Source organism: Lichenostomus cassidix, chromosome 24 (assembly GCF_008360975.1).
Source record: "Lichenostomus cassidix isolate B80296 chromosome 24, HeHo_3.0, whole genome shotgun sequence".
Classification (NCBI taxonomy): Eukaryota; Metazoa; Chordata; class Aves; order Passeriformes; family Meliphagidae; genus Lichenostomus; species Lichenostomus cassidix.
The window spans coordinates 793,867-821,211 of NC_139504.1; the positions used below are offsets into that span (position 1 = coordinate 793,867).

A 27,345-nucleotide genomic window follows, 5' to 3' on the forward strand; every position below is an offset into this window, starting at 1 on the left:
GCAGGGAAGGCAGAGGTGCCAGGGGCCCTTCAGGAGGAAGGAGCCGTTTCTGCCATGAGGCACCTCCGGGCAGGGGCAGCAGCGGGGCTGAGATCTGGGGATCAGGGCTGGATAAACCTCACCTGGCCGTGCTCTGCGAGCCTTGAGTTTGGTCCCTGGGCAGGAATAAACTCCACTCACAGGACTTGGGGGCTGCAGCAGCACTTGCCGGGCAGGCTGGAGCCTCGGATGGACTTACAGGGCACCGGACCCAAAGGCCACCCCACAGCGGGACTGGCAGGACGCTGTCCCCCATCCTCACCTCCAGCCAGGGGCTATTTTGTGTCCCCACCGCTGTGACATCGGCCAGAGGTGGCTCTTTCCTGGCTGGCGGCAGGGAAGTCGCCGTTCGCAGCGCCCTGGGCGCGGGGCTGACCACTCCCCCTCCCTTTCAATAGGCAGCCCTGCCTCGAACACTATGGTATTTCCATCCTCCCCGGCTCCAGCGCAGAGGAGAGCACCAGGTAGTTGGGAGGAGAGCGGACACAAGTGTCGGAAGCCGTGGAGGATATAAAGCTTTTCCCCAGGTCCTTCAGCTGAGCCGTAAGTGGTGGGGGGAGAGGCTCTTTGAACTCTTTTGGGGGTTGGAAGTACCTGTGGACATTTTCAGGTCATCTCAGATTTGGGTTGTTGGTGATTTACTTTTCCTTTCTCCATTTCCAGTTTCACCCAGTGAAAGATTTATGTATTTGCTACTGCAGGAGGTTATACAAATGTCTGAGATGATGCTTCCCTTTAAATAAATCCTTTAAATACCTTTAAGTAAATATATGTATTTAAAAAATGTATCTATCTATTTGGTACATAAATTTTATATGGATATTTAGGAGAACATTATTATTTTACTCATGTAGGTGGAAGGCTGTGCACTGGCATTAGTACAGTGAATCAAATTTTCAGTTCCTTCGCTGTTTTGAATTGTAATTTGGTTTTGGTGTAATTTGGTTTGGTTTTGCTGTGAGGGAGGGGAAATCCAAAGTGCCCAGGGTCGGACAGACAGACCGGGGGCTGATTCCTGCTTTGCAGAGTGCTTGGAAGGATTTTCTGTGATGCCTCCAGGTGTTTCCCATGGCAATGCGAGTTCCCCCAAAGGGCAGAGAGTGCCACAGGTGCCAGCATCTGCCTTTGCGAGAAGCTGGAGTGTGACAGCTGCAGGGATGTGCTGCCGAGCCGCTGCCATTCCTTGGGAAGAGCACAATCCTGCTCCCTCAGCCCAGGCAGTGGGAATTGTGAGTCCCTGAGGAGCCCAGCCAAGGCCTTCCCCTTCCCATTAGTCTGTAAATCATTGCTTTGCATGTGGCCGCTCACTCGGTGTTAGAGTAACCATCCACTTCCCATCCTGCGCTGTCAACTGACACCTTCGGAGGCTGTGGGCTGGGGCTGCTTTCCTGCTGCAGCCCCTTCATGCTGCCTCCCATTCCGCTGCCTTTGCAGCTTACCCCTGCCTGCCATGGAAATAATTTTCTGGCAAACCTGATTTTTTGGGCACTTTCTCCTTGCCCAGGGGCTGGGGTGTGTGGGAGCCTGAGGTGCTTTTTGTACCCCAGCACTGGGATTTGTGTGTGTTTCCCTTGCCCTCAGCTTCACCACAGAGCTTTGGGGGGACCGTGTGCCACTCCAGATGAGAAAACTCTTTCCCATCTGGCAGGTTGAGGGAGAAAGAAACACCAGGTAACTCCATCTTCCACAGCAGTTTGGAGCCCTATGGAAGAGAGGGGCTGGGTGGGATTTTCAGAGCAGATTTGGGCAGCCTGGTCCAGGTGTGCTGCTGAGTGTCCTGCAGGGATCCTGGGGCACCACAGGGACTCCCAGCTGGGCTGTCCATCCTTGCCCAAGCCGCTGTGCCACGGGAGAGGTCGGGCTCTGTGGGCTGGGGAAGGCGTGAGGGGTCAGGCCCAGCCCTGGGGCAGGGATCCCTCTCTGATCCCATTCTTTCCCCCTTTGCTCTGCCCCAGCTGAGGGCCTGGCCCATGGCATTGTGCTGGGAGTCTGCTGCTTCATGGAGGCAAATTCAGGAATGAAATAACAGCCGACCTAATTAACCTTCCCTTCACATCCCCCCGCGGTTGGCAGTGGCTGCTGTGAGCCGGGGCAGAGCAGGGTGATTTAATGGCAACAGCTCTGGCATCCCCCTGAACCCTCTCCTGCCTGAGCTGTGCTGCCAGCTCGCTCTGCATCTGCCGGGGCTCCTGAGGGTGACATTTTTAGCTTCATTAGCAGCTGGGGAATCGATGAATGAGCAGAGAACAGGAAGGATCTAAAGGAAATGCAGTTCGGTACCAGCACAGAGAGCGAGGGCCCTGTGAGACTGGGCCAGACTGTAAGCACCCTGACGCTCTCCCAGGCCGCTGTCACCCAGCCCAGCCAGAGTTTGTCCAGCCAAACAGGAAAGCTCTTGAGATGCCATCATATCTCTCTCCGATGTGACAGGCACCGGGGGAGGGAAGAGCCAGGGCTGTGCTGACAGGAAGCCCCTGCCCCATCCTTCCCAGCCAGCTCCTCACCGGCAGTGAGCGCCCTGCAGCTCCCACAGCGGCTCAGACCCTCGGCCTGCCCCCTCACTTTCCCTGGCTGACCTTATCCCGGCCCTTTCACCTCCTGCAGTATTTACAGCGGCTGCAGAAGGGCCATTGCTACTCTATTTACCTCTGCTACTCCATTGTTTACCGCAGCAACCCTTACTGCCCCGCCTGTTTTCCCCTCAGGAAATCGGGTTCGAACACTCCAAAGTTTTAAAATCATAAGAAATGTGGGATTTAGCAGTGGCCAATCTGCTAAAAAACATGGTTGTAAGTAAATCAAGCACACTCCTGTCCATCGCATTGCTCCTTTGGTCCCAGGCGGTGCCAGGGGCTGAGCAATGAAGGTTTCTAAGATGCCAACAGAGCAACCACCACTCCCCACGCTGGGCAATGAACTGGCAGGCAGCCTGGAAAGTGCTCGAATCCCAAGGGTTAAAGCCTGGCGGAAGGATGTCATTTCCACCGGCGCTTTGCCCCACCCCCTCAAAGATGATAAATTATTGCTTGATGCAAAAATAAAGTGGTTATCACTGAGCAGCTCTGGGTCAGCCAGGCAGCCGGGGGAGGCTGGGGGTGTGGCAGGGGCTGCTGCAGGTTTTTACAGCCTTAGTTCACCTTCTTCAAGACAGAAATATTCTTGTGGGGCTGCTGATGCTGCCCCATCCTCCTGGCTTCTCGTCTGGTCCCATGAAAAAGGAATTTTCTCGGTTTATTGGGATTGAGGAAAGCACCCGAATGGTGTTTGGTGGCTGTCCCAGGTGTGCCACCGTACAGTGACACCTCCCCTGGGTGCTCAGCTGGGGCTGAGGAGTGTGGGAGGGAGCTGAGCGTGGTCCTGCAGCTCAGAAACTGGGGAACCATCTGAGCCTCAGGACTTTACAGCAGAGCCATGGATGGAGCGCTAAACTGGGAAACAGAGATAGGACTTGGCTCTGCTACTGGGAAGTCACTGTGGCATTGCTCCACTTACCTCTTCCTATCCTTAAAACAACATAAAACGAAAATATTGCATGAAAACACTGTAAACTGTCTTCATACACCCAACAGACAAAGTTTACTTTATTCTAATATTCATTTTTAACTCCTCAACTTCTGCAAGGGGAGTTTGGGGGAGTGTTAATCATGAGCATAAACAGCTTTTCCCCTTTTAAACCAAGCTTGGTAATTGACTTAAAATTAAAAAAAAACCCAAACAACCTTGTAAAAGAGGAGGGATGGATGTTGAAATGAAATTAAAATTTTAATTTAGTTTAGAAATGACCCAAGAGTGTAATAGCTTTGGCTGGTAGTTGATCAAGTCCCAAAATAAATGCTAGTTCTCCCACACATGTTTTCACAATAGGACAGGAATAATAAGAGCAAACAATAAGGCTGAAGTCAAGCTGTTAAGTTATTAAGGATTTTACCAAATGGTTCTGATTCTCCTCTATTTATTAGCAGCTCTCAGCAAGCTGTGGCTCTGGATTATCTTGATGTAAATCTGCAGTGATTTCCTCCATATCAGCCAAGTTACCTGGCCTGGAGAGCTCCAGTCTGGAAAGGAGCTTAGCTGAGCTCCTTGACAGCATCCAGGGGAGGAGAGGAACTCTTTGGGCTCTTATTAGAGGAAGCTGAAGAGAAGCAAAATATTGCTCAGCCATCAGGGAAACTTGCTGACAGTGAGAGATGTTTTGGACTGTGAAGTAGTTTCCTCTGGGAAGTGGTGGAAGTTCTGTTAAAATTAGCCTGGACAAAGCACAGCAGAGCTCCCTTTCTGCTGTCTCTGCCTGTTCTTCCACACTTGCTTTTCCAGAGCACAGTTATTCCGTGCACAGGATCTGCTCACCTGCTTTTTCCAGCAGGGTGTGTCACCTACTGGGTGCCACCCCTGCACATGGAGGATGGGCTGGAATGCTCCCTTCTGGGATTCCTTCTTCGGGGATTCCATGATTCCAGGTCCTTTTCACAGCCTAAACCCTGTGTTTCTCTGTCCTCTAACCATTAGTACCCACAAAACCTGCATCAGGTTGGGGGACTGGTTTAAATTTGCCTTTAACCAGGGCTTCTCTTGAACCCACAGAGATGGGGATGCAAGTTGTTGCTTTGTGTTTTATTTCTGCCCCTCTCTTGTGCTTTTTAACAGCACAGCTTGAAGGGGAAGAGAAACCAGAGAGAGCAAACTGGCTCTAAATGTCTTAGGGCTGCTGTCTGGAGATGATAATTCACCTCTTCCAGGCTTGGCAGGGGATGCTGGGGCTGCTGTGCAGCTCTGGTTAAATCCTATCGCTATTCCTGGTCGCATGCAGCCTGTCCTGGGTGTCAGGATGGGTTTGGTGCTGCTGCTGTCACTGCACAGCCGCGGCCTCGAGCAGCAGCGTGCGGTGCCTTGCTGGAAGGTTCAGCCTGAGAAAGATGCAAATGACACCCAGCGAGGCATGAACGCGGTTCTCGAGAGCTGCTGCGAGCGAGGTGCCTCGATCAAAGGGGAAAAAACCCCAAACCAAGCCCCAGCTGCCACTGCACGAGCTGCAAAGCAGAGACCAGAGCTGCTCCCGGGGACTGCTCTTTAACTGCTCTTTGGGGCTGTGACTCTCTCTCGGACACGTGGGTGGCTCCGGGGTAGGTGAACAGCCCCGAGCTCTCTCTGGCTCCGTTTCATCTTGTCTTGCTTTGTTTGGCAGCATCAACCTTTGCTTTAGGGCAAGGTCAGCCCGTGTTTGCCTGAGATGGTTTCCATGCGCTGAAGGCTGGGACTGAGCACCTTGCCCTGCATTAGGGGATGTCCTTCATGCCAGGGATGCTCCACCCTGGAAGTGCTCAAGGCCAGGTTGGACTGGGTTTAAAGCTCCCCGCTCTCGTGGAAGGTATCCCTGCCCCTGGCAGGGCGTGGAACGGGATGAGCTTTAAGGTCCCTTCGAACTCAACCTGACCGCTCAGGTTGCAGCCCTGGGCTCCACGCACGGTCTCTGTCTCTTCGCCCAGCTGCAGCTGCCCCAACTGCGGGGGAATTTAAGCCAAGGCGTTTAACGCCTCGTTAGGGCGGGCTGGCAGGGCGTGCACAGATGCTGAGATTAGTTAAGGCTTCTCAGCCTCACTAACTCGCACTCGCTGTGGTTTTGGGTACAGCACAAAGAGAAACAGGCTCGTCGTTCATCCACCACGCAGTGGTAGTTTTCAGTCTTGTGAATTAAAAAAAGAGAAGTTTGAAAAAAAAAAAATCCTGCTAGTGTTAGAGGCAGGGTTAGTAATAACCAGCAGGAAATGATGATGATAATTTAATACCGTACACATGCAGGTGTTTTGTGTTGGGTCATTACTCACAGGGCGTGGGGGAGATGCTCTGGGGGTCCCTGTTTGTCGAGGTGCTGAGTGAGGCACAGCCAGAGCAGCTCTGCCCTGCTCTGGGGGTGGAAAACTGCAGAGAACTTAAGCAGCAGTGAAGACCCAGGGGAAGGAGCAGAGGGAAGGCTGGGAGAGGGTCCCAGGGCCTCCCGGACATGTTCAGGGGTCCAGGGTAGAAGTGGAGGCTGGAGGTGATGTGGTTGTGCTGGTTCTGAGCACCAAACAGAGCATGAGTCTTATGAGGAGCGGCCGAGGGAGCTGGGAGTGCTTTGCCTGGAGAAAAAGGAGGCTCGGGGGGAACCTCTCAGTTCCTACAACTCCCTGGAAAAAAGGGTGCACCCGGGAAGGGTCAGGCTCTGTTCCCAGGGAACAAATAATAAGAGTAAAGGAAACAGCCTCAGGTTGCACCAGGGGAGGTTTAGGTTGGATAACAGGGCAAATTTCTTCACCCCAAGGGCTGTCAAGCGCTGGCACAGCTGCCCAGGGCATGGTGCAGTCAGCTTCCCTGGAAATGTTTAAAAATGTGTGCAGTGGCACTTGGGGCAGTGGTGGGCCTGGCAGTGCTGGGTGAAGGGTGGGACCTGATGGTTCTGGGATTTGATTGTAAGATAACTCAGGTGTCTGCACCTGCAGCGGGCACAGCCCAGGGCTCTGCAGGAATCCAGAGCTGTGTCCTCAGGGAGATTAAAGCCACTCTTGTGCACCATCTGGCTGGGAATAGCCATTCCCTTGGCTCCTGGTCCCATCCTGCCCAGTCCGGGCTGCTCCCCCTTCCCTCTTTCCTCCCAGCACCTTAGAGTCACATCCCCCAAAACACAGACAGTGCATCGTGTTTTCCATTGGCATTGCAAGGAGAGAGGGAGAAGCATGCACAGCTCTGATCACAGAGCCACATTGCAGCTCCTCCACCTCAGCCACGCAAATGGCTTCACTGATGATTAGAAATCCCAGCTAATGAGCAGCTCTGGAAGAAGGACTTGCTCAGGAGAGTAAATCCCATGTGAGCAATGCCATGTGGGACTTCAAGGGAGAGATTTAGTGAGGGAAACCAAAGCTCATGTGTGAAAACAGAGGATGTGTCCTGGAAACAGTGAAGTTCTTTGTGAGACACACTGGGCCTGACAAAGCTTTCACAGGAAAGGTGTTGATCTCAACAAACTGCCTTTTTTTTTTTCCTCTCAAAATCAAAAAAACTGGCAACAATTTCCCACCAGTTCTACAGCAACGGAAATATGATCTCATCTTCCCTCACAGCAGCTCCCTGAGCTTCCAGGTGATAATTCATTCCCCATTGTCAGACCCTCCCCAAGTTACTGTCCTGCATTTGGGTGCTGCATTGTTGATACAACCCCTCAAATCACAATATTTCCAATTAATCCAGATAGTTTTCCTCTTAAATTTTCCATCTTAAACTCATTAAGGTGACAGTCTGTCCTGAGCTTTATACAGCAGTGGAAAGCACAGATTTAGCTGGTGCTGTCAGTTTTTATGGCATGGGACCTAATGCCCATCTCCATTCCTGCAGGCATCTCCGAGATGATGAGTTATTATATGGACACAACCATCAGCAACACAGCTCCTTATCCTTTGGCTCGGCCTGGAATGATGGTAAGGAATGGACAGGACAAGGGAGAAAGGCCTTGCACTGAGGGAGGGTGGGCTTGGATTAGATTTGAGTAAGAAATTCCTCCCTGTGAGGGTGGTGAGGCCCTGGCACAGGGTGCCCAGAGAAGCTGTGGCTGCCCCTGGATCCCTGGAAGTGTCCAAGGCCAGGCTGGACAGAGCTTGGAGCCACCTTGGATAGGGGAAGGTGTCCCTGCCCATGGCAGGGGGTTTGGAATGAGATGGTCTCTTCCAACGCCAACCATCCCATGATTCTATAAAAGACAGGAACTGGGGTTGCTTTTCCTACTCCAGCAGTTTTCTCTCAGGTTGCTGTGATTTCTCCAGCCCTGACCCAGCTCAGTGCCATCCCCTGAGTATCCAAGGTTTGAGGCAGTTCAGAGCAGCTCCTGAGTTCCAAGTGTTTACCCAGAGCTTCTCTGACCCTCTCGAGCCTGCAAACCTCCCCTGGAAATGGGATCCTACTCGGATTTCCTGCACTTGTGATGGGAGGAGCACTGTCAGGGGAAGCATTGTCCCTGTGCCTGCTCCCCCTGCTGACCTTCACCTGGGGATCAGTGGGATTGGCACAGAGTGGGGCAGCATTTGGGAAAGGTTTTCTGGAGTTTTGGAACCACTCCGGTGCTCCTCTCCTGAGCCAGCTCCGTTCTGTCTGTGCATTGATAGTTGTGTATAATAAGGCTGGAGTGTGATCCTGGGACAGGCTGGGCAGGGGTTGGAGCCTTTTTAGGGAAATCAGACCGATATTTAGAAAAATCCAATCTATATTTAGAGAAATCAGACCCATATTTAGAGAAATGACATTTCTAGCCGTTTGGCCAAAGAACTGCTGAGCGTCAGAGGTCAGATAAACTCTGGGCTGACACCCCAGGCTGCACAGAATGTGTGCTAGAAACATTTTCCCCAAACTGGAAAGAAAACCCTACCCTGAGCCATGAAATATTCCCAAGGCAGCTCCATAGCTTTCCTTTAAATGGTTCCGAGCAAGCATTTGGCTTTTAAATATTGATTGGCCATCAAGGAAATCTATTCCCCCACAGGGAAATGGTAACAGTGATAAAAAATTCAAACATCCTGCATTTATTTATAGGTATGTGCATGGTATTGTCCTCTCTTAGGCAGATAAACACTTAAATGCAACATTTATATTATATGGTATTATGTATATACATGAGTGTGTATATGGTAAATATATATATATGCAATATATACACGCATATACACATATACATAATAGATGTGGTGTGTACATAGATATATACACACTATATATACATTAATATATATGTATAAAATAGGTGTGTACAAAATTAAAATTATATCCTAAGATCGTTTATTAAAGCTGTATTTCCAACCTGAACAAATCTATGTTTATACATACCTCTATATCCTTTTATATATATACATATATATATGTATAAAAATATATTTATAAAATACATTTTCTTTAGAAAGTATAAATCTAGCTTCAAAAATAAATATGTAATTCATACTGAGTTATAAACTAGGATTACATAGGTGTGGGCATATAAATGCCTATGTCACACATATAATCAGTACATATATAATTTATTGTGTGTTAGCATCTAATAATACAGAATGTTATGTAATGTATGGGTAATAATACATTGCATTATATAAGTTATATATGCATGTGGACATTTTATATGAGGTGTGTATCTCATATACCCATGTGTGCATACCACATGTATACACATGTCTGTGGACACAAAAATAAAACCACTATAAATATTAATAACCCAAATAAAAATACAATCATTCCAAATAATATCCCTATAAATAGGAAGAGGAACATAAATATAGCAGCTGGGCCTAGGCTCTCACATAGTGCCAGAGCAGGGGCTCCTGCACCCCCTCTTGACCCCCCCCCCCTGCATTTTGGGGGGGGTTTGGGGCCTTTTGCTGCCAAAAAATAACAAAATAAAAACAAATGATAGTCCCACCTGTGGGGATTGGAGCAAACCCCTGGCACAGAGGGTGTCCCTGTGGGAGCTGAAGTCCTGCCAAGCTCAGCCTCACTCTGTGCCTTCATTTTTCTCCTCATATTTGTTTCAAAAAGGCCCTTTTTGGCCTCATTATGACACCAAAAGTGTCCAGCTCTGTCAGACCAGGACTCGCTGCCTGATTTTGGGGAGAAGCTCCACTGCCCTGGCACATTTTGGGGTCCTGCTCCCCTGACCATTCCCCTCTGCTGCTTCCAGAAACCAGGAGTCCCTGCTCCCTGTGAGGATCCCTGGGTGATGTGTGGCTTCCAGGCGTCCTGCTGCCAGCCCCGGCCATGCTGCCCGCTGTGGGATGAGCCTGCCACGCAGGAGGTGCCCACGGGGCTGGAGCACTATGGCACAGGTAGGACATGGGGTGGCATGGGCAGGAACTGCCATGGGTGGGATATGGGGGTGGCACCTTCCCTGGCCTGTGGGGCTTGGAGCATCCTCAGCTGGGAAAATGAGCCTGAATCCCCACTGGACTCTGTTTGGTGTCCCCTTGGTTTCTTTCCTTCCAAAGTTGCTTTCTGCCCCAGTCCTGCCCTCATTTATTGGGGTTTTTGCCCTTAGTGCTTGCCTTGGGCACAGCATCACCAGTTTGGTACCTGCCTTGCTGCTGACTGTTTCCATCAGTGGTGATTGGGCCAGAAAGCAGAAAAAACCCTTAAATATTCTTTTTTTTAATCTCTTTTCCTCCTCTTGAAGTGATGCTGAAGGGTGGTAGCTTCCTTCTTTCCTGCCATGGTGTGGGAGAACTCCTTTTGTTTTTCAGCTGGTGATTTTGCTGGCTTTTGGAATTTTGAAGCCCTGTGTGCAGCTCCCTTGCATTTAGGGACAGCAGCCCGGCTTGCTGCTCCCTGGGGTCTTCAGGAGGATCCCATGGGCAGGGTGGATCTGCCAAGCTGCTGGTTGCATCCTCTGCATTTCTGCTGGCATCTGCAGGACTGATGTCCTGGCTGCTGGCTAGTGGCTTTGGAGAGTGGCACCCATGGAGGTTTGCAAGGAAATGGGGACTCCCAAATTTCCATTCCACGCTGGTGGTAAATTTGGGTTTTCTGCAGCTCAATGCAGTGGTACAGGGTGTCCAGAGGAGCTGTGGCTGCCCCAGCCCGGGAAGTGTCCAAGGTGGGCACCCTTGGAGCACCCTGGAATAGTGGAAGGTGCTCCTGCCCATGGCAGGGGGTGCCACTGGATGGGCTTTCAGGTGCCTTCTAACCCAGTTCTGGGATTTTATGATTCCTTGACAGGGTGGTGACCACCAGAGCTGGAGATGTGAGGCCACACTGGGCCACGAGCTCAAGCAGTTCCCTGCCTGGGCCTAGGGAATGCCTTCTCCCACACATTCATAGTTTGGAAGTTGTTACAAAAGCATTGGTGACTGATTCTTGCCCCACATGTGTTTCAACACATGAATCTGCCAGCTGAGCTTGCACTTTGGGCTGTTCCTTGTGGTATGGAAGGACGGGTGGAATGAGATGAGCTTTAAGGTCCCATCCAAGCCAGACCATTCTGGGATTCCAGGATACTTGTATGAACAGCTGGCAGGGCAGATGTTCTCCAGCCTGGAATGAGTGAGGAGGGGGCAGCCCTGGGCTCCAGTACCTGCTGGCAGGGCGCAGCCACAGAACTGAGAGAAAGTGCTCAAGTTGCACAAAGGTGACCTTTGCCAAGGGCCAAGATGAAGTTTATGTTTCACTTTAGTCCCACATAAGCCTGTCCTGAAGCACTTAAATCCCATGTAAGTTTTCCTGAGTGTGCTGCTCTCCTGTGACCGATTCCTGCTCATTACTGTTGCTCATTGGCCCCTGGGGAGGGAAAGCCCTGATGTTCAGAGACTTTCTGCAGCTGAAGAGTTCAGCAGAACCAGTGACTGCTGCGGTCAAGTGTACAGTTTGAAACCTCTCCTTGGCAAAGGTTCAGGCATTTGGGTTTTTTTCCTTTCTCCTTTGGTGACTACTCGAGTGTGAGCAGGAGATGGACACAGAGAGCTGGAGCAAAGCTTCTCTGCTATTCCCAGGCATCCTTATTCCAGCTATTTGCTCAACTCCTGTGGGTGACCTCTCTCAGCATGATGTCAGCTCTGCTCTGATGAAATCTGCCCTGGCAGCATTTGGATTTGCTCAAACATTTTGCAAGTCTGTGCCTGGAGAGTTTTCTTAGGGTTCTTTTCCCACCCCTCTCCCCTTTTCTGTGAAAGTGTTCTCTCCAGGGACCAACATATCTGCAGCCCAGATCTTCCTTACCCTACACTGGCTTTGTGAACTTTCTTGTTGCTGAGGCTATAGCCTTCCTCAAACCGCAGTGAAGCCAGGGAAAGAAATCCAAGTTGTTGCTGTCTTCCATAGGTTTTGATCCAGCTTTTAGTGAGTTAGGATGAGCAGGACAGGCCCCTGCTTCTCTTGCAATACCTAGGAATTACTTTTCAGTTCTTCCTGTTGCAATGCAAGGTGCTCTTTCTCTGATTTGTTTTTTAATGTTGCTGGTTCTTCAGTCTAGAGCAGTTTCTAATTTTAAATGAGAGGAAACTCTTATTTGTATATGGGGCCAGGAACAGCCTTTCATTTCTCCTTTGTGTCTCGGCTGCACATGAAAACCATTTGTCATCTATTCTTCTGCTGCACCAGAGGCTATTTTGGTTTTCATGGTCTTGATGTTGGTGAAAGAAACAAGTCAACAAGGAAAATGCAAGTGTGAATATATCCTCCTGCAATAGAAACCCACAACATTTCTAAGAGTTTGAGGGCTGCTTGCGTTTAGGGAAGATGCTTTGCCTTTGAAGCTTGAGCAAGTTTATTTACACTGTGCTTGAAGCTGATAAGATTATTCTGTGATATGGTAAAGGAAAGCCTGATGTGGATTTAGCTCATAGATAAAGCAAGGAGGGGTGGAGGTTTTTTTGGCTTGAAAAGCCAACATTTGAAAATGGACTGGAGTCAGTTTTATTTGTTAGCTTGTAGCACAATGTGTAGTACAGATGTTGGAAATGTCACTGCCCAGGGATCATCAGAGGGAAAGGCCCAGCCTGGAGATGACAGAACAAAGCCATCCAGAGGGAGCTGCTGGCTGCTCATGGACAGAGCTCTGTTCCTTGCGCTGGTGGCATCAGAGCTGGAAAGGCACCGTGGCTGCTGCATCTGCCACCCAACTGCAGGTGCCCAAAGCGCTGCTGAAAGGATGCTGACAGCCACACTTGGCACCTTATAGTGAACTCATAAGGAAATAGGATCCTAATATTCCTCCCTGGTAATACTTTTTGGATTATACAAGGTTAAGTGTAAGCTGCAGTGGAGGAAAACATTTGGTAGTGGAATTATCAAATTATTGTGGGGCTCTGAGCAACCTTATCTAGGGGGTGGCATCCTGCCCATGGTGCAGGGGCTGGAATGAGATGATCTTTAAGGTCCTTCCACCCAAACCACTCCGGAATTCTGTGATTGCATTACAATTTCGGCATGGACACAGTGTTCGCTGTGCTGCATTTAGGAGCCAAGGCCACTTTAACAGCCCCTTCCACTCAGAGAGGGTTTGTTTTCCTTACTGATAGGGGAGATAAAACTGTTGTTAATGGCAAGTGAGGGATGGAACCACTCCGACTCCAGCGGAAGAAATTTCTACAACTGTTGTGCTGAATTAGCATCCTTGGACTGAAGGTATTTCCAGCCTTTTGGATACTTCTGGAGCATTTGGGAGAGTGCTTCTGCCTTCACTGAGAAATGAATCACAGAATCCCAGAATGGTTTGGGTTGGAAGGAATCTTAAGGATCATTTCATTCCAACCCTCTGCCATGGGCGGGGATGCCTTCCACCAGACCACGTTGCTTTAAGCCATGTCCAGCCTGGCCTTGAGCATTTCCGGGGATCTTCTGGAGAGGAAAAAGCAGAGCTGCTGCTTCATGGGCATCAAATCCCTGCAGCCTGGGCTGTGCTGGTGCTGTGCTGGTTTGGGCAGGAGAGCCCTTGCAGCTGGAGAAACACCTCGGTGTGCTCTGTCCCCCCCACAAGGCAGGGCAGGATGCTCCCCCTGTACCCCCAACCCCTGACCCTGTGATCCTCCTTGCAGCCCAGCTCTCAGCCCAGCCTGGCCGCACGCAGGGGTCCCACGGGCTGCCTGCATCTGTGGCAAAGCCTCCCTGCATTTCCCCACGTGTCCCCCTCCTTTGCCTGCTCTTCTCCCAGTGGAGAACCCCGCAGGAAAATGCTTTCTGTGAGCGGTTTCTGGGCTGTCTTCCAGGCCCACGCTCCAAGGAAGGGGCTTGGGGAGGAGGAGGAGGAGAAGGGGGGAAGGTAAAGCTGACCAGGCTCAGCCCAATGGCTTCTCCAGCTGCAGTACATTTTCCGAGCAAAGCCTTTTTTTAAAAAAAAAAAAGCTCCTTTTTTTTTTCTTCATGTTCTTTTATCCTATTTTTAACTGCGGCCTCCTTCCTTTTCTCAGCCTCCTCCAACACGTCCCCCTCCCCTGTGCTGTGCTGCCTCCCCCGCACGCTCTCGCAGAGATGAATGGGCGCCTTTTCACAGGGCACGCACAGCTGCTGCTCCCGCCTGCAGGACAGCCAGGCTCATCCCTGGAGCGGCCAGGCTCATCCCTGAGCCAGCCAGGTTCTCCTTGCCCTCCTTAACAAACTGGGAGCAGGCAGGGGAGGATGTGGAGGAAAGTGAAGGGAAGCAGGACAGGGGGAAAGTGGGAGTGAGCCTCCATGGGGAATGTGTGTTGGATGGGAACTCATTCCATGGCTCAGAGAAAGCCCCGCACAAAATCCTGCCCCTTCCCAACCTGCTGCAGCATTCCCTGATCCACAGCTCTCCCTGGCCCAGGGGCTGAGAGTGAGCCATTTCTGCTGGGCTCAGTTGTCACCCTCTGGCTGCTGAGGTGGCACAGCCTCTCTGGCTCTGGAGCTGTTTAGGGCTTGGCTGGGTTCTTTCGCTTTTCCTTTGTGACATCCTCAGGTGTTCCATTGGTTCAGTTGAAGTCCAGTCCCAGCTGCTGTACTGGCACACTCCAGGCTGTTGAAGGAAACAAATAATTTTCTCTGTTACGGGCACTTTCCAATCTGTTGGTGGAGAGAGAAGATACCTCTATGCATTGGGAATGAATTGCAGGGCCATGGGATACCTGTGGTGTGTTCAGCTCTCCTGAGAGGGAGGAGCAGTCCTTGCTTTCCTCTCGGGTCAGTGGGAACTGGACTGTCTGGTTCCTGTGGATCCAGTTGTTTCCCAGGTGAGGAAAACACATCCAGGAGTTCGTGTGACTATCAGTGATGCTGGGACCTGACACAACTCAGCACTTGGGGAGGATTATTTGCACTGAGGCAATAGAATGACAGAAATCCAGGCTTTCACTTTTCCATTTGTTTCCTGCCTGAGGCTGGAAAATTCCCTGTGTCGCCTCTCCAAGACAAAACCCCAGGGAGCTCCCTGTGCCTTGGTCATCAGCAGAGAATGAGCTCAGAGCTCTTTTCCCACTTGAGCTGCAGCCTGGAGTCAGCTGGGGATGAGGGACTGAGCTTGGAGCAGGGTGTTGGTCCCTGGGATGAGGTTGGGGGAAAGCTGTAATGTTGGTGCATGGGTTTTAGGAGAAACCTGAAGATTTGTTGGGGTTCTCCAGTATAACAGGGAGGTGGGAGCTCAGCAAGAGGCAAAACTCGAGGGAGCTGCAAAAATGAGCAGCAAAAGGAGCAGCAGCACCGAGAGCTCCAGCGTGCCTTGGGAAAGGGATAAGGGGATGTAGAGTCCAGGGGGAAGGGGACTGAGCCACAGCCTATCCAGGGCTTCCGTGATGCCTTGAGGATGCCTGCAGAAGAGGTCTTGCTTTGGGATGCCCTTGGAGCAGGATTGACCCCTCTGTGGGGATGGAGAGCTGCCTGTGCCTGTTTCATTTTCCAGAGCAGGAAACCATCCTGCGCCACCAAACACTTCAGACAGGCCACACAAAGCAAAACTGGGCGGGGAGAGTTTGAGCTTTTCCATGACAATTCCTCAGAACCCTGATCTGTGCGGACACTGGGCAGCAGAGCCTCGCCAGGGGATTTTGGTTGCCCATGGCCAGCCCTGGTAGCAGCACTTAGGGGGACTTTGCTGGGCTGGTGAGGAGCAGGGAGGACAGCAGAAGTGAGGAGAGATATTTGGATCAGGCTTTCCAGTGAAGTGGTGGAATCCCTGTTCTGGGAAGTGCTCAAGAAATGTGTAGATGTGGCACTTGGGGCCATGGTTTTGTGGTGGACCTGGCAGTGCTGGGGGAATGGTTGGACTGGATGATCTTGGAGGGTTTCTTCAACCTTTAGGATTCTCTGAGTGTATTTTCTCCCTGGATGGACAGTGGGATGCCAGGAGAGCATGGCAGGGCAGGCAGAGGGGCCATGGGGAGAGGGGAATCCAGGACCCTGCAAGCAGCCTGATCCCTTCAGCTGCTGGCAGCTCAGAGCACCACTGTCTCCCTCCAGATGTTCCCTATGTTTATGGCTGCTGGAGCAAGAGCCTGAACTCTCTCATTAATTCGTTTCTCTCTCCCTCACATCGAAGCCAGAACTCTCAGCTCTGAGGCTGCAGCTGGGAAGGAGCCGGGGTGAGGGGTGGGAGAGGGGAGGGAGGTGTGCGCCAGCCTCCCGTCCCATTCAACTCCCCCTCCATTTCCCTTCCCCCAAATCCTCCCAAAATACACGTGCCCCGCAAAAAGAAAAACACTGGCAGATTTTTTATTTCAGAAAGTAAACACTTAGGCCATGGGGGTCTGGAGGTTATGGGAAAAGAGGAAACCATTGGGCTAATCAGGCCGGGACACACTTCCCCTGCTGAAATAAAACAGAAATCTCTGCCTCACAGGGCGCCGCTGTGGTTAACCCTGGGACTGCCAGTGCCATCCAGGGAGCGTTTTCCCAAAAACCCTGGGATTTTGGGGCTCATGGTTAACCCTGGGACTGCCAGTGCCACCCATGGAGCTTTTTCCCTCAAACCCTGGGATTTTGGTTCTCGTGGTTAACCCTGGGGCTGCCAGTGCCATGGAGCCCTTGGAGCCTGGATCCTACCCATTCATTTTCTCTCAATCCCTGGGATTTAGTGCCTCCTGGTTAACTCTGGTGCTGCCAGTGCCACGGAGCATTTTCCTTCAATCCCTGAGATTTGGTGCTTTGTGGTTCACCCTGGGGCTGCTAGTGCCATGGAATGTTCTCCCTCAATCCCTGGGATTTGGGGCCTCGTGGTTCATGCTGGTGCTCCCAATGCTGGGAGCTAGACCCTGCCCACAGGTTTTGCCTCAGTCCCTGGGATTTGGGAGCTCGTGGTTAACCCTGGTGCTGCCAGTGCTGCAGAGCCCTGGGAGCCCAGCCAGACCTGCCCACACATTTTCCCTCAATCCCAGTTTTCTGGCCAGGGCAAGGCATGGGATGGAAAGGGAGCCAGCGCTTCGCAGCAGTCCTGTGGCCCTTTGGGAATGAACCGTTGGGAATTTTTACTAGGAAATTAATTTTTTTCTCTGGTTTATGAGGCATCCTATAGAATTTCATCATTATTCTTGCCTGAGAACTCTGCCTGCCGGCTGCAAACCTCTGCAGAGAGGAAATCTCTCTCTGCTTGGATCAGCAGGATTTGGGCAATTTCTGCAGAGCTTTGAAAGGTTTTCAGAAAGCTCTTTTCTACCATCCTTGCCAGATTTGCATGAGGTATATAAATGATTAGACTGTGGATTCTTTGGTAGTAAACCTTCGGGGAGGGATCCTTCCTGCTCTCTTTTACTCCTGTGTCTGTAGAGCACATGGAACATGGGATCTGGCTGGGAGATGGGAGACCCTTGGTGCTGCCACATGACAAGGAATGATCACAGTCCAGGTATGAGTGAGTTCAGAGGCCTTTACACCAATTTACAAAGAGATCCCAATTATCCCTCTCCGAGCCTGGCCTTGTACTTGCCAGCTCCTTTCCCAGCCCGAGTTCTGCACTAGGAATGGATGTCACTCCCAGGTCTCACACCTTTTGCAGCTCCGTGTGTTTTTGGGAAGGCTGGATCTCTAGCAGGAATATTTATCAGTGAATATCAGGGATTGGCCATTGCAGGGAGCCTGGTCTGTTCCCCCAGACCTGTCCCAAGAATTGCTGATTCTCTTTGCATCCTGTCAGGCTGGGATTGTGGGAGAACCCAGAAAGAGTTTGCACCCAGATCCTTGTTGCAGCCAGGACCCCCAGATCTTATCCCGATGCCCACACTGCTGAGGTCCCTGATGGAATTCCCAGCACCCTGAGCTATCCCACAAGCCTTCCCTCTGCCTGGAATCACTGAGCAGGACCTGAAAGGAAAAGGCAGCACGGAACAGTCTGCAGCCAAGTGAAAGTGATCTTTCCATCAGAGCCGGGGAAGGTTTTCACTCACTGTGAGCGGGGTGCTGAAAGGTGCCGTCACCGGTTCCTTGAGCCATCAGCCCTGCTCTTGGCTCTTGCAACATTCCCACCAGGAGGCAAATCCCAGATAGCTGTGATAGGGGCTGCAGACCTGCCGGGTCCCACCCTGCTATCTCAAGAATGCATTTGAACAGGAGCTGTTTCTGCAGCCTCTGGAGGTCGAGGCTTCAGATGGAAATCAAGCTCCAGAGAGTGTCCCATGGGGCAAATTTCAGGATTTTTGGAGTTGGTGTTCAGCTCAGATAAGCCCCTGAGAGCACAGATACTTTATCTGAGCCTTATCTGAGCTATTTGCATCACTTCAGCCTGAGAAACTGCTGTCAGACATTTGGGAGGGGGGATCAATTAGGATGGTCTGTCTGTTCTTTTAATTGTTATTTCCAGCACACAGACACTTCCAGGAGGACAGGACTGTCCTGTGCCCCAGCACAGCCCCGGGAGCTTATCCAGGCTGGAGAGGGGAAGAGCAGGAAGGAGAAGGGCCAGACTTAGAGAATAAGGACAGCATTAGGATGGATATTCCCTGAAAAGGATTGCATCTCTCTGCTTTCTGAGATTGGATGAAAATCAGCCCAGGCTGCCCCTGCTGTGGATTGGGAATGGAAATGATTCCTCCTTTTCCGAGCAGAGCCAGGGCTGAGCTTTCCAAAGGAGCTCTCTGTACCTCATTTGCCAGAGCCTGCTTTGTGCCTGTGAAGTTTCTCACCTTGCCTGGAGCTCCTGAGGGGAATACAAGGTCCCTGATCTCCTGCTGCTCTCCCAGCTCCCTCTGCATCCCAGGTTTGCAGCAATCAAGTGTTTGACTGGAAGGGCCCTGCAGTGCACCCTCCTCTTCCCAGAGGAAGCGTTCATTCACCTGAGCTCTCAGTCCTGGTGACTCTTTCCAGCATCCATGGTCATGGAATCAGAGAACCCCAGAGTGGTTTGGGCTGGAACGGACCTTAAACTCATCTTGTCCCCTGGTCAAGGACACCTTCTGCAGGACCAGGCTGCTCCTAGCCCTGTCCAGCCTGGCTTTTGATGGGGGAAGTCTTCTCATGGATAAGGAGACCTGGCTGAGCCTTACAGCTGGGGTTTGGAAGACCTTAGCTACACCTCTTATCAGAAAGTCTTCAGGCATCTAAACCCTGCTGCCTCCCACTGGAGTAAGATCCCTAAATCCCTGCAGCCGCTGCCTGTGAGCATCAGTTTCTCACGTTGGAGATGCAGATGATTAATTCAGTGCACATTTTATTGCCATGCTTAATTCAGTGAGGTCAGGAGAGTGGCTGGGCGTCCCTGGAGAGCAGGGCTGTGCGAGTGCTTCGGATTGCACACAGAAAGAGACGTCTGAAGTGATCCTGGCTGCCGGCATGGCCAGCCCTGGAGCTGCCTCCCCAGCACGTGCTGGAGCTTCCCAGCTCTCTGGATGGAGCTTTCCCCATGGGCTTTGGGATCAATAGGCTTTGGAAAAGCTGCAGTGGGTCAATTGTTGGCTGTTTGGAATGTGGTTCCTCTCTGTGCAGCTGGTCCTGGGGAGGGATTGACCTCTCTGGAAGCACATAGGGATAAGGAGGTCCTGCACATGTTGGGATGATGGTTTCCCTGTGGGATACTCATGGGACACTCACTTGCCTGTCTCCAAATGGCTTCAGTGAGGTATGGGAACAGATTGGGATGGAGGGTGGGATTTGCACATGGGCTTGTTTTCACTTTGGGGGTCATGAAAGGAGCTTCTCCGTGCTCTGGGAGCTACCTTTGGAGACCTCTGAGCCCCTTTTAAGAGACAGGGCTGCTCTTTTGATGTTTTACCTTCTCCTGTTGATGCTGCAAGGGCAGGTTGGGATGCAAAGCCAGGATCTCCACAACTCCCTGGAGGAGAGTGGAGCCAGGTGGGGGTTGGTTTTTTGTCCCTGGTAACAAGGGACAGGACAGGAGGAAACTGCCTCAGGTTGTGCGAGGGGAGGTTTAGGTTGGTATTTAGGAAAAATGGAGAAAAGAAACTGCTCCACCAAAGGAGAGATTTGATTTCCAAGGAGATTGAGCCCAGACTCCTTCTCCTTAACTCCTCAGCAGCTATTTTTCAGAAGTCAGGAATGCCTGTCTCCCTGGTCTGTGTGATTCACTCTCCACATCCGAGGTTCAAGCAGGGCCAGGGGGCACTCGCTTTGGTCAGACTGATGTCAGCACTGAGGTAGAATAGGAAAAAAGGAGCAGATGCCCCAAGGGAGCCTGTTCATGGAAAAATTCTAATTTGGTCAGTTCCAGGCATCTTGCAGAAGAGCCTGCGCTTGGGAGATTTCAACCCAGTTTTCCAGACTCCAGAGGCAGGACTAATTCTGGAAGGCAGTGATGGAAATAAAGCTGGCATCTCCTCCTGCCCTGGACCAGCTCCTCACCATGAGCAACCTTGGGGTATCTGAGGTATCTCCAGAGGTGACCAGACCTGCTCCTCCTCTGCTTTGCATCCAGGCCTGTCTGACCCCAGGACAGCAGAGGCCTCCTGTGTCTGGCAGCTCTGGCTGTGTTTCCATCCAGGCAAACAGCTACTCCATGAAGTAGGAGCAGTTTTCCTTGCTCTGCAGTAATCAGACTGACAGGATAACAAGACAGCCCAGTAGCTTTGCTTGGCCTTCCCCTTGTGCCGAGTCCCAGGCTGGGTGTCAGCTCAGTCCCCATATCTTGAGGAAAAACCTTTTTTTTTCCCACTTTTCTCCTTGTTGCTGCCAAAAGCGACAGATTGTTGGGTGGAAATCATCAATATTTTGTCAAAACCAAATCCAAATATTTCCAGCCAAACCTCAGCGTTTTCTGGTGCTGATGCAAAAACAAATCTCCGTGGGAAATGCCAGCAGGGAAAGCAGATGGAGCAATGGGCTGGAGTGTTCTGCTGTCCTGGCTCTCTGGTTGGGATGTGTGGCCGAGGGGCTGCGAGGCACGGGGTGGTTGAACCCGAGAGCTAAATTTGGGCCGCTCTGTGTTTATTCAGAGCCCGGTGGTGTAAACAGCCGTGCTCTGCTGACCTGCATGAGCAGCCGGCCTGGGCGGTTTATCCCACAGAGTCTGGAGCACAGCAAACACCGAAATTCCCTCCCTGCTTTCCAGGGGCAGGACGTGCTGCTTCACCTCAGCCACACTCTGAGCTCGGGGAACAGATTTTAGAGTTTTCACCCACCTGCTCCTGCCTGCTTGTGGTTGCCCTGCCCTTCTCCCCCCCAAATGTGCTCCCAGCCCCTGCGTTCAGCATAGCCATGTTTCCATAATTATCCCTCTTCCCAAATCCCTGCTTAGGGGCCTCGCAGCTCCAGCGGCACTGGGATAGTGGTAGGAGGACTTTCCCCTCCACACCCACCTGAAATCAGGGTTTTGGGGCTCTCCCACGCCTGCCAAGAGCACCTCGCCCTCGCTGGCCACCGCTGCCACTCCTCACTTCATTAGCACCAGGGATGTTTATAAATGGCAGGATAATATTTTTCGTTTCCAGTTTGGGTTTCCAGGGCAGCCACTTTCTGAAGCACTTAGGAAGTTTAGAGAAGACGAGGTTATATAAACGCTTTTTCCCCCCTGGGCCCTTATTAATCAAGTGGCTGTGGAGCCATTCCCAGAGCTTTGGGATCGAGGGCACTGGCTGGGTGAGGGGAGGCAGCTTTTTCTTGGCTCCTGCCCTTTCTTTGGGAGTTAGGGATGAATAGAGCTCTCAGACCTGGCTGTGGGGTTTGAAGGCTGCTGGAGGGCTGAGGAGGCTGCTCCTGGGTTATGTTATGTCGCTGTTGAGCAGCTAGCAGAGTAATGAATGCATCGGTTCTCAGTGGCAAGAAGGAATGACCTTTATTGTTTTGATTTCATCACATTTATAGAGTTCTCAAAAGTCACCCAGATTGGTCAGTCAGAAGCCTTCCCCCAGGCCTGATTGGCCAGGCCTGCACTGTCCAAGTTCTGGGACACTGTTCCAAAACATCCAAACTTTATCTTTATTTACAAAAACACAAGAAAAGTTCCCATGGGAAAAACTGTGCTAGCCACAATGTTAGACTGTGTTTGGGGCTGGACTCTTGGGTAGACCCTTCTAGGCCTTCATGTGGGCCATGGAACATCTTTTAATGATGTTTTCCTGGCCCTGTAGATGCATCCCTGTAAAATTTGGTTAATTGGTGCAAAACCTTTGCATTTCCTGAGTGCAGGATAAATATGATTTCAATAACAATGTGCATCAAATTGATCCCTGTGCTTTTCCAGTGAATGCGCATATTCACTGATTAATACACTCCCTGATGCATTCCTAAGGCTTCGCAGCCTTTTCCCACCCAAGCTCCAGCAGCAGCTGCTCCCCAGGGTGGGTTTGGAAAACAGGAGCCACCTTTGGTTCACATTAGAATGAAACCAAGCTCTGCCTCCTCCTCCTCCTCCTCCTCCTCCATGTCCTTCCTCCTGCTGCCTGCTCCCCGCAAGGGATGAGGAATGGGGATTTTCTGTTTTCCTTGGGTGGATGGAGCTCCGTCTGCAGCAGCAGGTCCAGCTGCTCCCAGCCTGGAGCTGCAGGTCCACAGGAAATCAGCTCATTAATCTGCTGCCCCACCTTCCCAGTCCTCCAGCCAGACTCTCCTGGTGCGAAAATGATGATTGAAATAGCCAGGGGTGGGAAATGATGATTTAAAGGGGGTAAAGGGGATATTTGCAACCATTGCTGGCTGGGGCCTTGACAGAAGGAAATGGAATTTCTTCTGGGTCTTGGGAGCATGAGAGGAAAGGTGCTGAACATCTGGAGTGATCGAGGAGTTCTGTGCTGGAGCTCAGCCCGAGGAACTGGGCTGGGATGATGGGGAGAAAATCCTGCTGCAGCTTTGGGCTCAAGCTGGTGCAGGTTGGGTGTTCCGAAGGTCTGTGTCACCTTCCCCAGGGAGGGATGATGGTTGGGGTGGCCCAGGACGTTTCAGACATCCCTGGGATATTTGATATATCATCTGAGTGATTTTCTTCACTTCCCAGAACTCCTTTTCAGATTGGAAGGAAACTCCAAGCCCCAGAGGTTATTTTGTTTCATCTCACAGAACACAAATCAGCCTTCCCAGCTTCCCTTTTGCCTCATCCCAAGCCTTCCCCTCCCACAGAATCCTCCTGGAAATGAACTAACTGGGTGAAAAGAGCTTGTTAACAAATTACTTTTAATGGGCCTTTTTTTTTTCCGTTTAGCAATTCCTTCCCATATTAAAAGTGCAAAAATAGAAAGTTTTAGCTCTGGTTGAATGACACAACATTTTCCTTGTTTATTTTCTTTTCACTGTTTTAATGCAATGAGAAGTGTGGGGGGAAAAAAACCAAAAAAACCCAACCTACAACAAACTGGTTTGTATCAGCCAGGAACATACTTAGAAAAAAATATTTGCATCTGATTTTTTTCTCCAGCCACCAGCAAATCATGAAAAATAATCAATAAATCATCAGTTTTCACCAGTTTTGCTGCAGGCAGTTGGGAGGTGGACAGGGAAGCAGAGTGTACTGAACCCTCTTGGATCTCAGGATCTCTGTTCAACAGCTTCCTGAAGATGGGATGAGGGGGAATGGCTTCAGACTGGAAGAGGGTGGGTTTAACGGGATATTTGGAAGGAATTCTTCCCTGGGAGGGTGGGGAGGCCCTGGCACAGAGTGCCCAGAGAAGCTGTGGCTGCTCCTGGATCCCTGGAAGTGTCCAAGGCCAGGTTGGACAGGGCTTGGAGCAGCCTGGGACAGTGGGAGGTGTCCCTGCTCATGGCAGGGGTGGCACTGGATGGGATTTAATGTCCCTCCAACCCCCTGAAATCACCGGCGCTGCTGCCCATGGCTGTCCCGGGGTGACCAATTCCCCTCTGCAGCCTCAATTCCCCGTTCACCAGCTGTCCGTTCCCATTCACACCCGCAAGGATTTAGGACCTCGGCGAGCTAATCAGGAGACGCTCCCGGGGAGAGAGGCGTGTTATTTAATTAGCTGCACAATGGGCTGGCTGGGAGGCACGTGGTGGCTCTGATGGCAGGAGATAGATGTCCTTTTAGCCGGGCTAATTGTTGGGAAATAGCGGGGGCTTTGTTCGGCCCCAGCGTGGGCTCTGTGATCTCGCAGAGCCCAGGGGCTGCCCGCTTATAATTTTAGACAGATCTATTCAAGCCTGCCCTGCAGCGCGGGGCCGAACAAGCCGGGCATTGTTGCAGAGCCAGGAGCGGCGGCCAAGAAAACCACCCCGAAAAACCCAAACACGTGTAGGGAGGAATATTTCTCTGGCGTTTATTCACTGCCAGGCCAGGTTGCCAAGCGCAGACAATTGCCGTAGAGGAGGTTTCCAGCGCCGGGTGAGAGTTTTTCGTCTTTGGGACGCATTTGCAGGCGGATCCCTCATCCCAGGAGCGATGCTGGGGGATGTCTCAGCTCGCAGAGGGCAGCTCCAAGGCTGTGGGTCTCAGCCAAGAATTTCTCGGCTGTGGGCATGGTGTCCATGGAATAATCGTGCTCATCCCTGAGTTATCTCCATACACTGACTGTGTGCACCTGTCTCCTCACGGCCAGGGCAGGACAGTGGTGTGGGATGGAGGGATCTTGGCTGTTGGATCTGGGCTGTTTATGCCTCTCAGCGTCAGGCACAACAAGAGATGGAAATCTCAGTTCTCTTTCCTGACCTTTCTGCTGAAATCTCTCTGGAGAGACCCCAACATAGTCCCCAGCTCCTGAGCTTTTCCTTTGGGACTGCTGAACTCCCAGCTCCTTGGAAAGGGAGAATGTCATTTTAAAAAAAGGGATGGAGGCAAAAGGTGGAAATATTGACCAGGAATTAAATTTCCATCACTTGAGCCTGTCTGTCCTGGCCCCGGCATTAACCTGGGGGTCACTGCAGTCCTGTGGTTTATTTTCCTGGGCTGATCACTTCCAACTGGCTGAGACCTTGGGATTTTCCTGGAGGCTGCCACTTCTCAGGCTGTGGATTCTACACCACAGCTTGGAGCTGGACTGACCTTTCTTGGGAGGTGCTTGTGTGGACCTTGATAAAGTGAAATGTGGCTGTCCCTTGGTGTTTGGTGAAGCTGTGGGTGGTGTTTTGGTGGTGGTGGGTTTATGAAAGATGGGAAGCACAGATAGGTGTCAGTGATCACAGTCTGGCTGTCAGACCATTTATGAGTGATGATCCCATTGCCTCTCCTTCATAATCGCTCTCTGTGTCCCAGGGAAGGGAATTTCAAGGGCTACGAGGAATCAGTTCAGTAAGGAGAGGCTGGTGAATGGTGAGAGTGCAGCCACGAGCAGAGAAGTGCTGTTAAACCTGAGCTGGCTGCTTTGCTTGTGCTCTGAAGGAGAGAGATCAGAGGCCAGGGAGATCCAAGCCAAGAGATCTGAGCGAAGGCAAGGGGTCCTGTAGGTGAGGTTTGATGTGTATCAGCTGTAATGTGAATATCGAAAGTTAAACAACAAAACCTCACATGCTGTGCTCACCAAGAGCTCGGTGCTGTGCCTTCAGGGGAGAGGGGAAACGTCCGGAGAGCAAACAGTGCTGCAGAGCAGCTTACGAGCATTTTCCACCCGGGAAAATGCTGCTTCCAGCAGGGACACGAGTGAGGGACAGCACTGCCGCCAAAGAGATTCCTGGCAGGATGGCACTGCTGGACCCCCGAGCAGCTCCTCAGGGTCGGGATCAGCATCTCTGGGGAGCCAGGAGCGGGAGGCACTCGGAGATGCCCGAGCAGCTTGTGAGGCTTGCTCGGTGTCCCCCGGCGTGTGACAGGGCGGTGGCTCCGTGTGCCGAGCCCTGACCCGCGCTGGCCACAAAGCGGCTTTTGTGAGTCCTCCCCGCCGGGACTTAATGAGAGCAGGAGCCGCGGAGGCTCGGAGCCCGGGGACAGTCCCTCACAGGAGGGCATTGTGGCAGCGATGGCTCGGGGCTGGGCCGGCCCGGGGCTGGATGTCCCAGCGGGAACACTGCCCTGCTTTTCCGTGCCTCCAGCCCCGCAGCGAGGGGACCCCAGGGGCCACGTGTGGGGCGTGGAGCAGCCACGCTCTGGGGATGATCATCACCTCCGGGACCCCAGTGCTGGATCTGGGAGCAGCTCGGCTCCCACAGCCCGCCCGGGGCACACGCACGATGTGCCACTAACGAGCTCTGCCTCCGTGCCCGAGCCAAAAACGGGAGGCTGGACTCAGCAGGGCTAATCCAGCCTCCTTTTACCAAAGTACTGCAATACTTCCCAGCTATTACGGCGCTTGAAGGAATTTCTCGTATCATTTTAAATTCCAGGAAAGGTATCTCCCAGGGGAACGGCCGTGGCAGCTGCTTGCTCTTTCCTCTCATTGCACAGGGCCACCTCCACACCCAGGGCCACCTCCCTGCTCTTTCCTTTCTTGGAGTGGTGGCTGCTGCTCCTTCCAACAATGTCCCCGTTACGATAAATCCTTTCATGTCTCCGTTTCTCCCTGGAATTGCAGGACACATTTTTTTTCCCTTTCCCCTTTGCTCCTGATTTTTGTGTCATGCCCTCTGGATATTGTTTACTTGACAAAACATCAAACCCAATCCCTGACCGCTTGCGGTCATTAAAAATCCCAGGGCAGTTTTGGGGAAGGCTCCAATTTGGCTAATTACGTTCTGCCATAAATATCCCCCTGCAGTTTTAATTGGATATGGTGTTCTTCATTTCCTGGCCATTACAGCTGGGTGGATTCTCCACGTTATTGCGTGGCCGTTGTATTTCACCCCATGTTTTGGTAGCAGCAGTGCTCGGAAAAGCTCCTTCTCCAGAGCAGGAGTTACACCTAATTCCTACTGGAATAAAAATGAGGAAATCTGAGAAAAGGAGAAGTTGTCCCAGCTCCGTGACATCTGAAGGAGAGCCAGCAGCTGCCCTGGGCTGGGACAGGAGTGAATTTGGCCGTAGAGAAGTGAAAGAGCCATCCTAGCCAGGAGAGAGGTCATGGAAGAGCCATCCTTGGTTGGAAAATCACAGCAAAGGCTCCACTCTTTAACACCTTTCCTCAGTGCTAAATGAATAATAATTATTGTTATTCTGTTAACCCAAGGTTAGTCAGCGCTCTGGGAACAATGGGGCATTACTGCCTGGCCTTTCTTTGTTCCCAGCAGTTGCAAACAGTGGGGCTGTGCTGGGGAGGGAGGGCAGATGGTTATCGCCCATCTTTGGGCTGCAGCGCTGTTCTTCAGCCCGGCATCCTCCCTCCCCGGACAGAGCCTGAATGGATATGAACGTTCAGGAACGACACAGTGGAAAAGGAGGGTGAGACTTGGATGGGGAAGAGGAAAGATTTTTCTAAAGCCTGTGAGCAGCAAATAGGAACCAGTTGCTGAGGCGAAGTCATGTTTGGCAGGTCTTGGACTCGGAATGGTCACATCCCAGCTGAAGAAACTAATCAATGGATTCCTTCCATGCCTTCTGCGAACACTGAGCCATTGAGCGGCTCAGCTGGAGCTCAGAGCCAGGGCTTTCATGTTGCAGCTCTGAAG

At 51.6% G+C, this 27,345-nt stretch overlaps 1 protein-coding gene across 1 annotated transcript in view; it reads left to right on the forward strand.

Annotated features, from left to right (window-relative positions):
• The first annotated feature begins 469 nt into the window (after positions 1-469).
• ETS1 (ETS proto-oncogene 1, transcription factor) overlaps positions 470-27,345 on the forward strand; it is a 76,960-nt gene continuing 50,084 nt past the window's right edge. Inside the window, exons 1-3 of the mRNA XM_085081834.1 lie at positions 470-582; positions 7,408-7,490; positions 9,728-9,872. Of these exons, the coding sequence (XP_084937960.1) occupies positions 7,419-7,490; positions 9,728-9,872 (217 nt within the window). The 5' untranslated portion in view covers positions 470-582; positions 7,408-7,418. The remainder of the gene's footprint in view (positions 583-7,407; positions 7,491-9,727; positions 9,873-27,345) is intronic.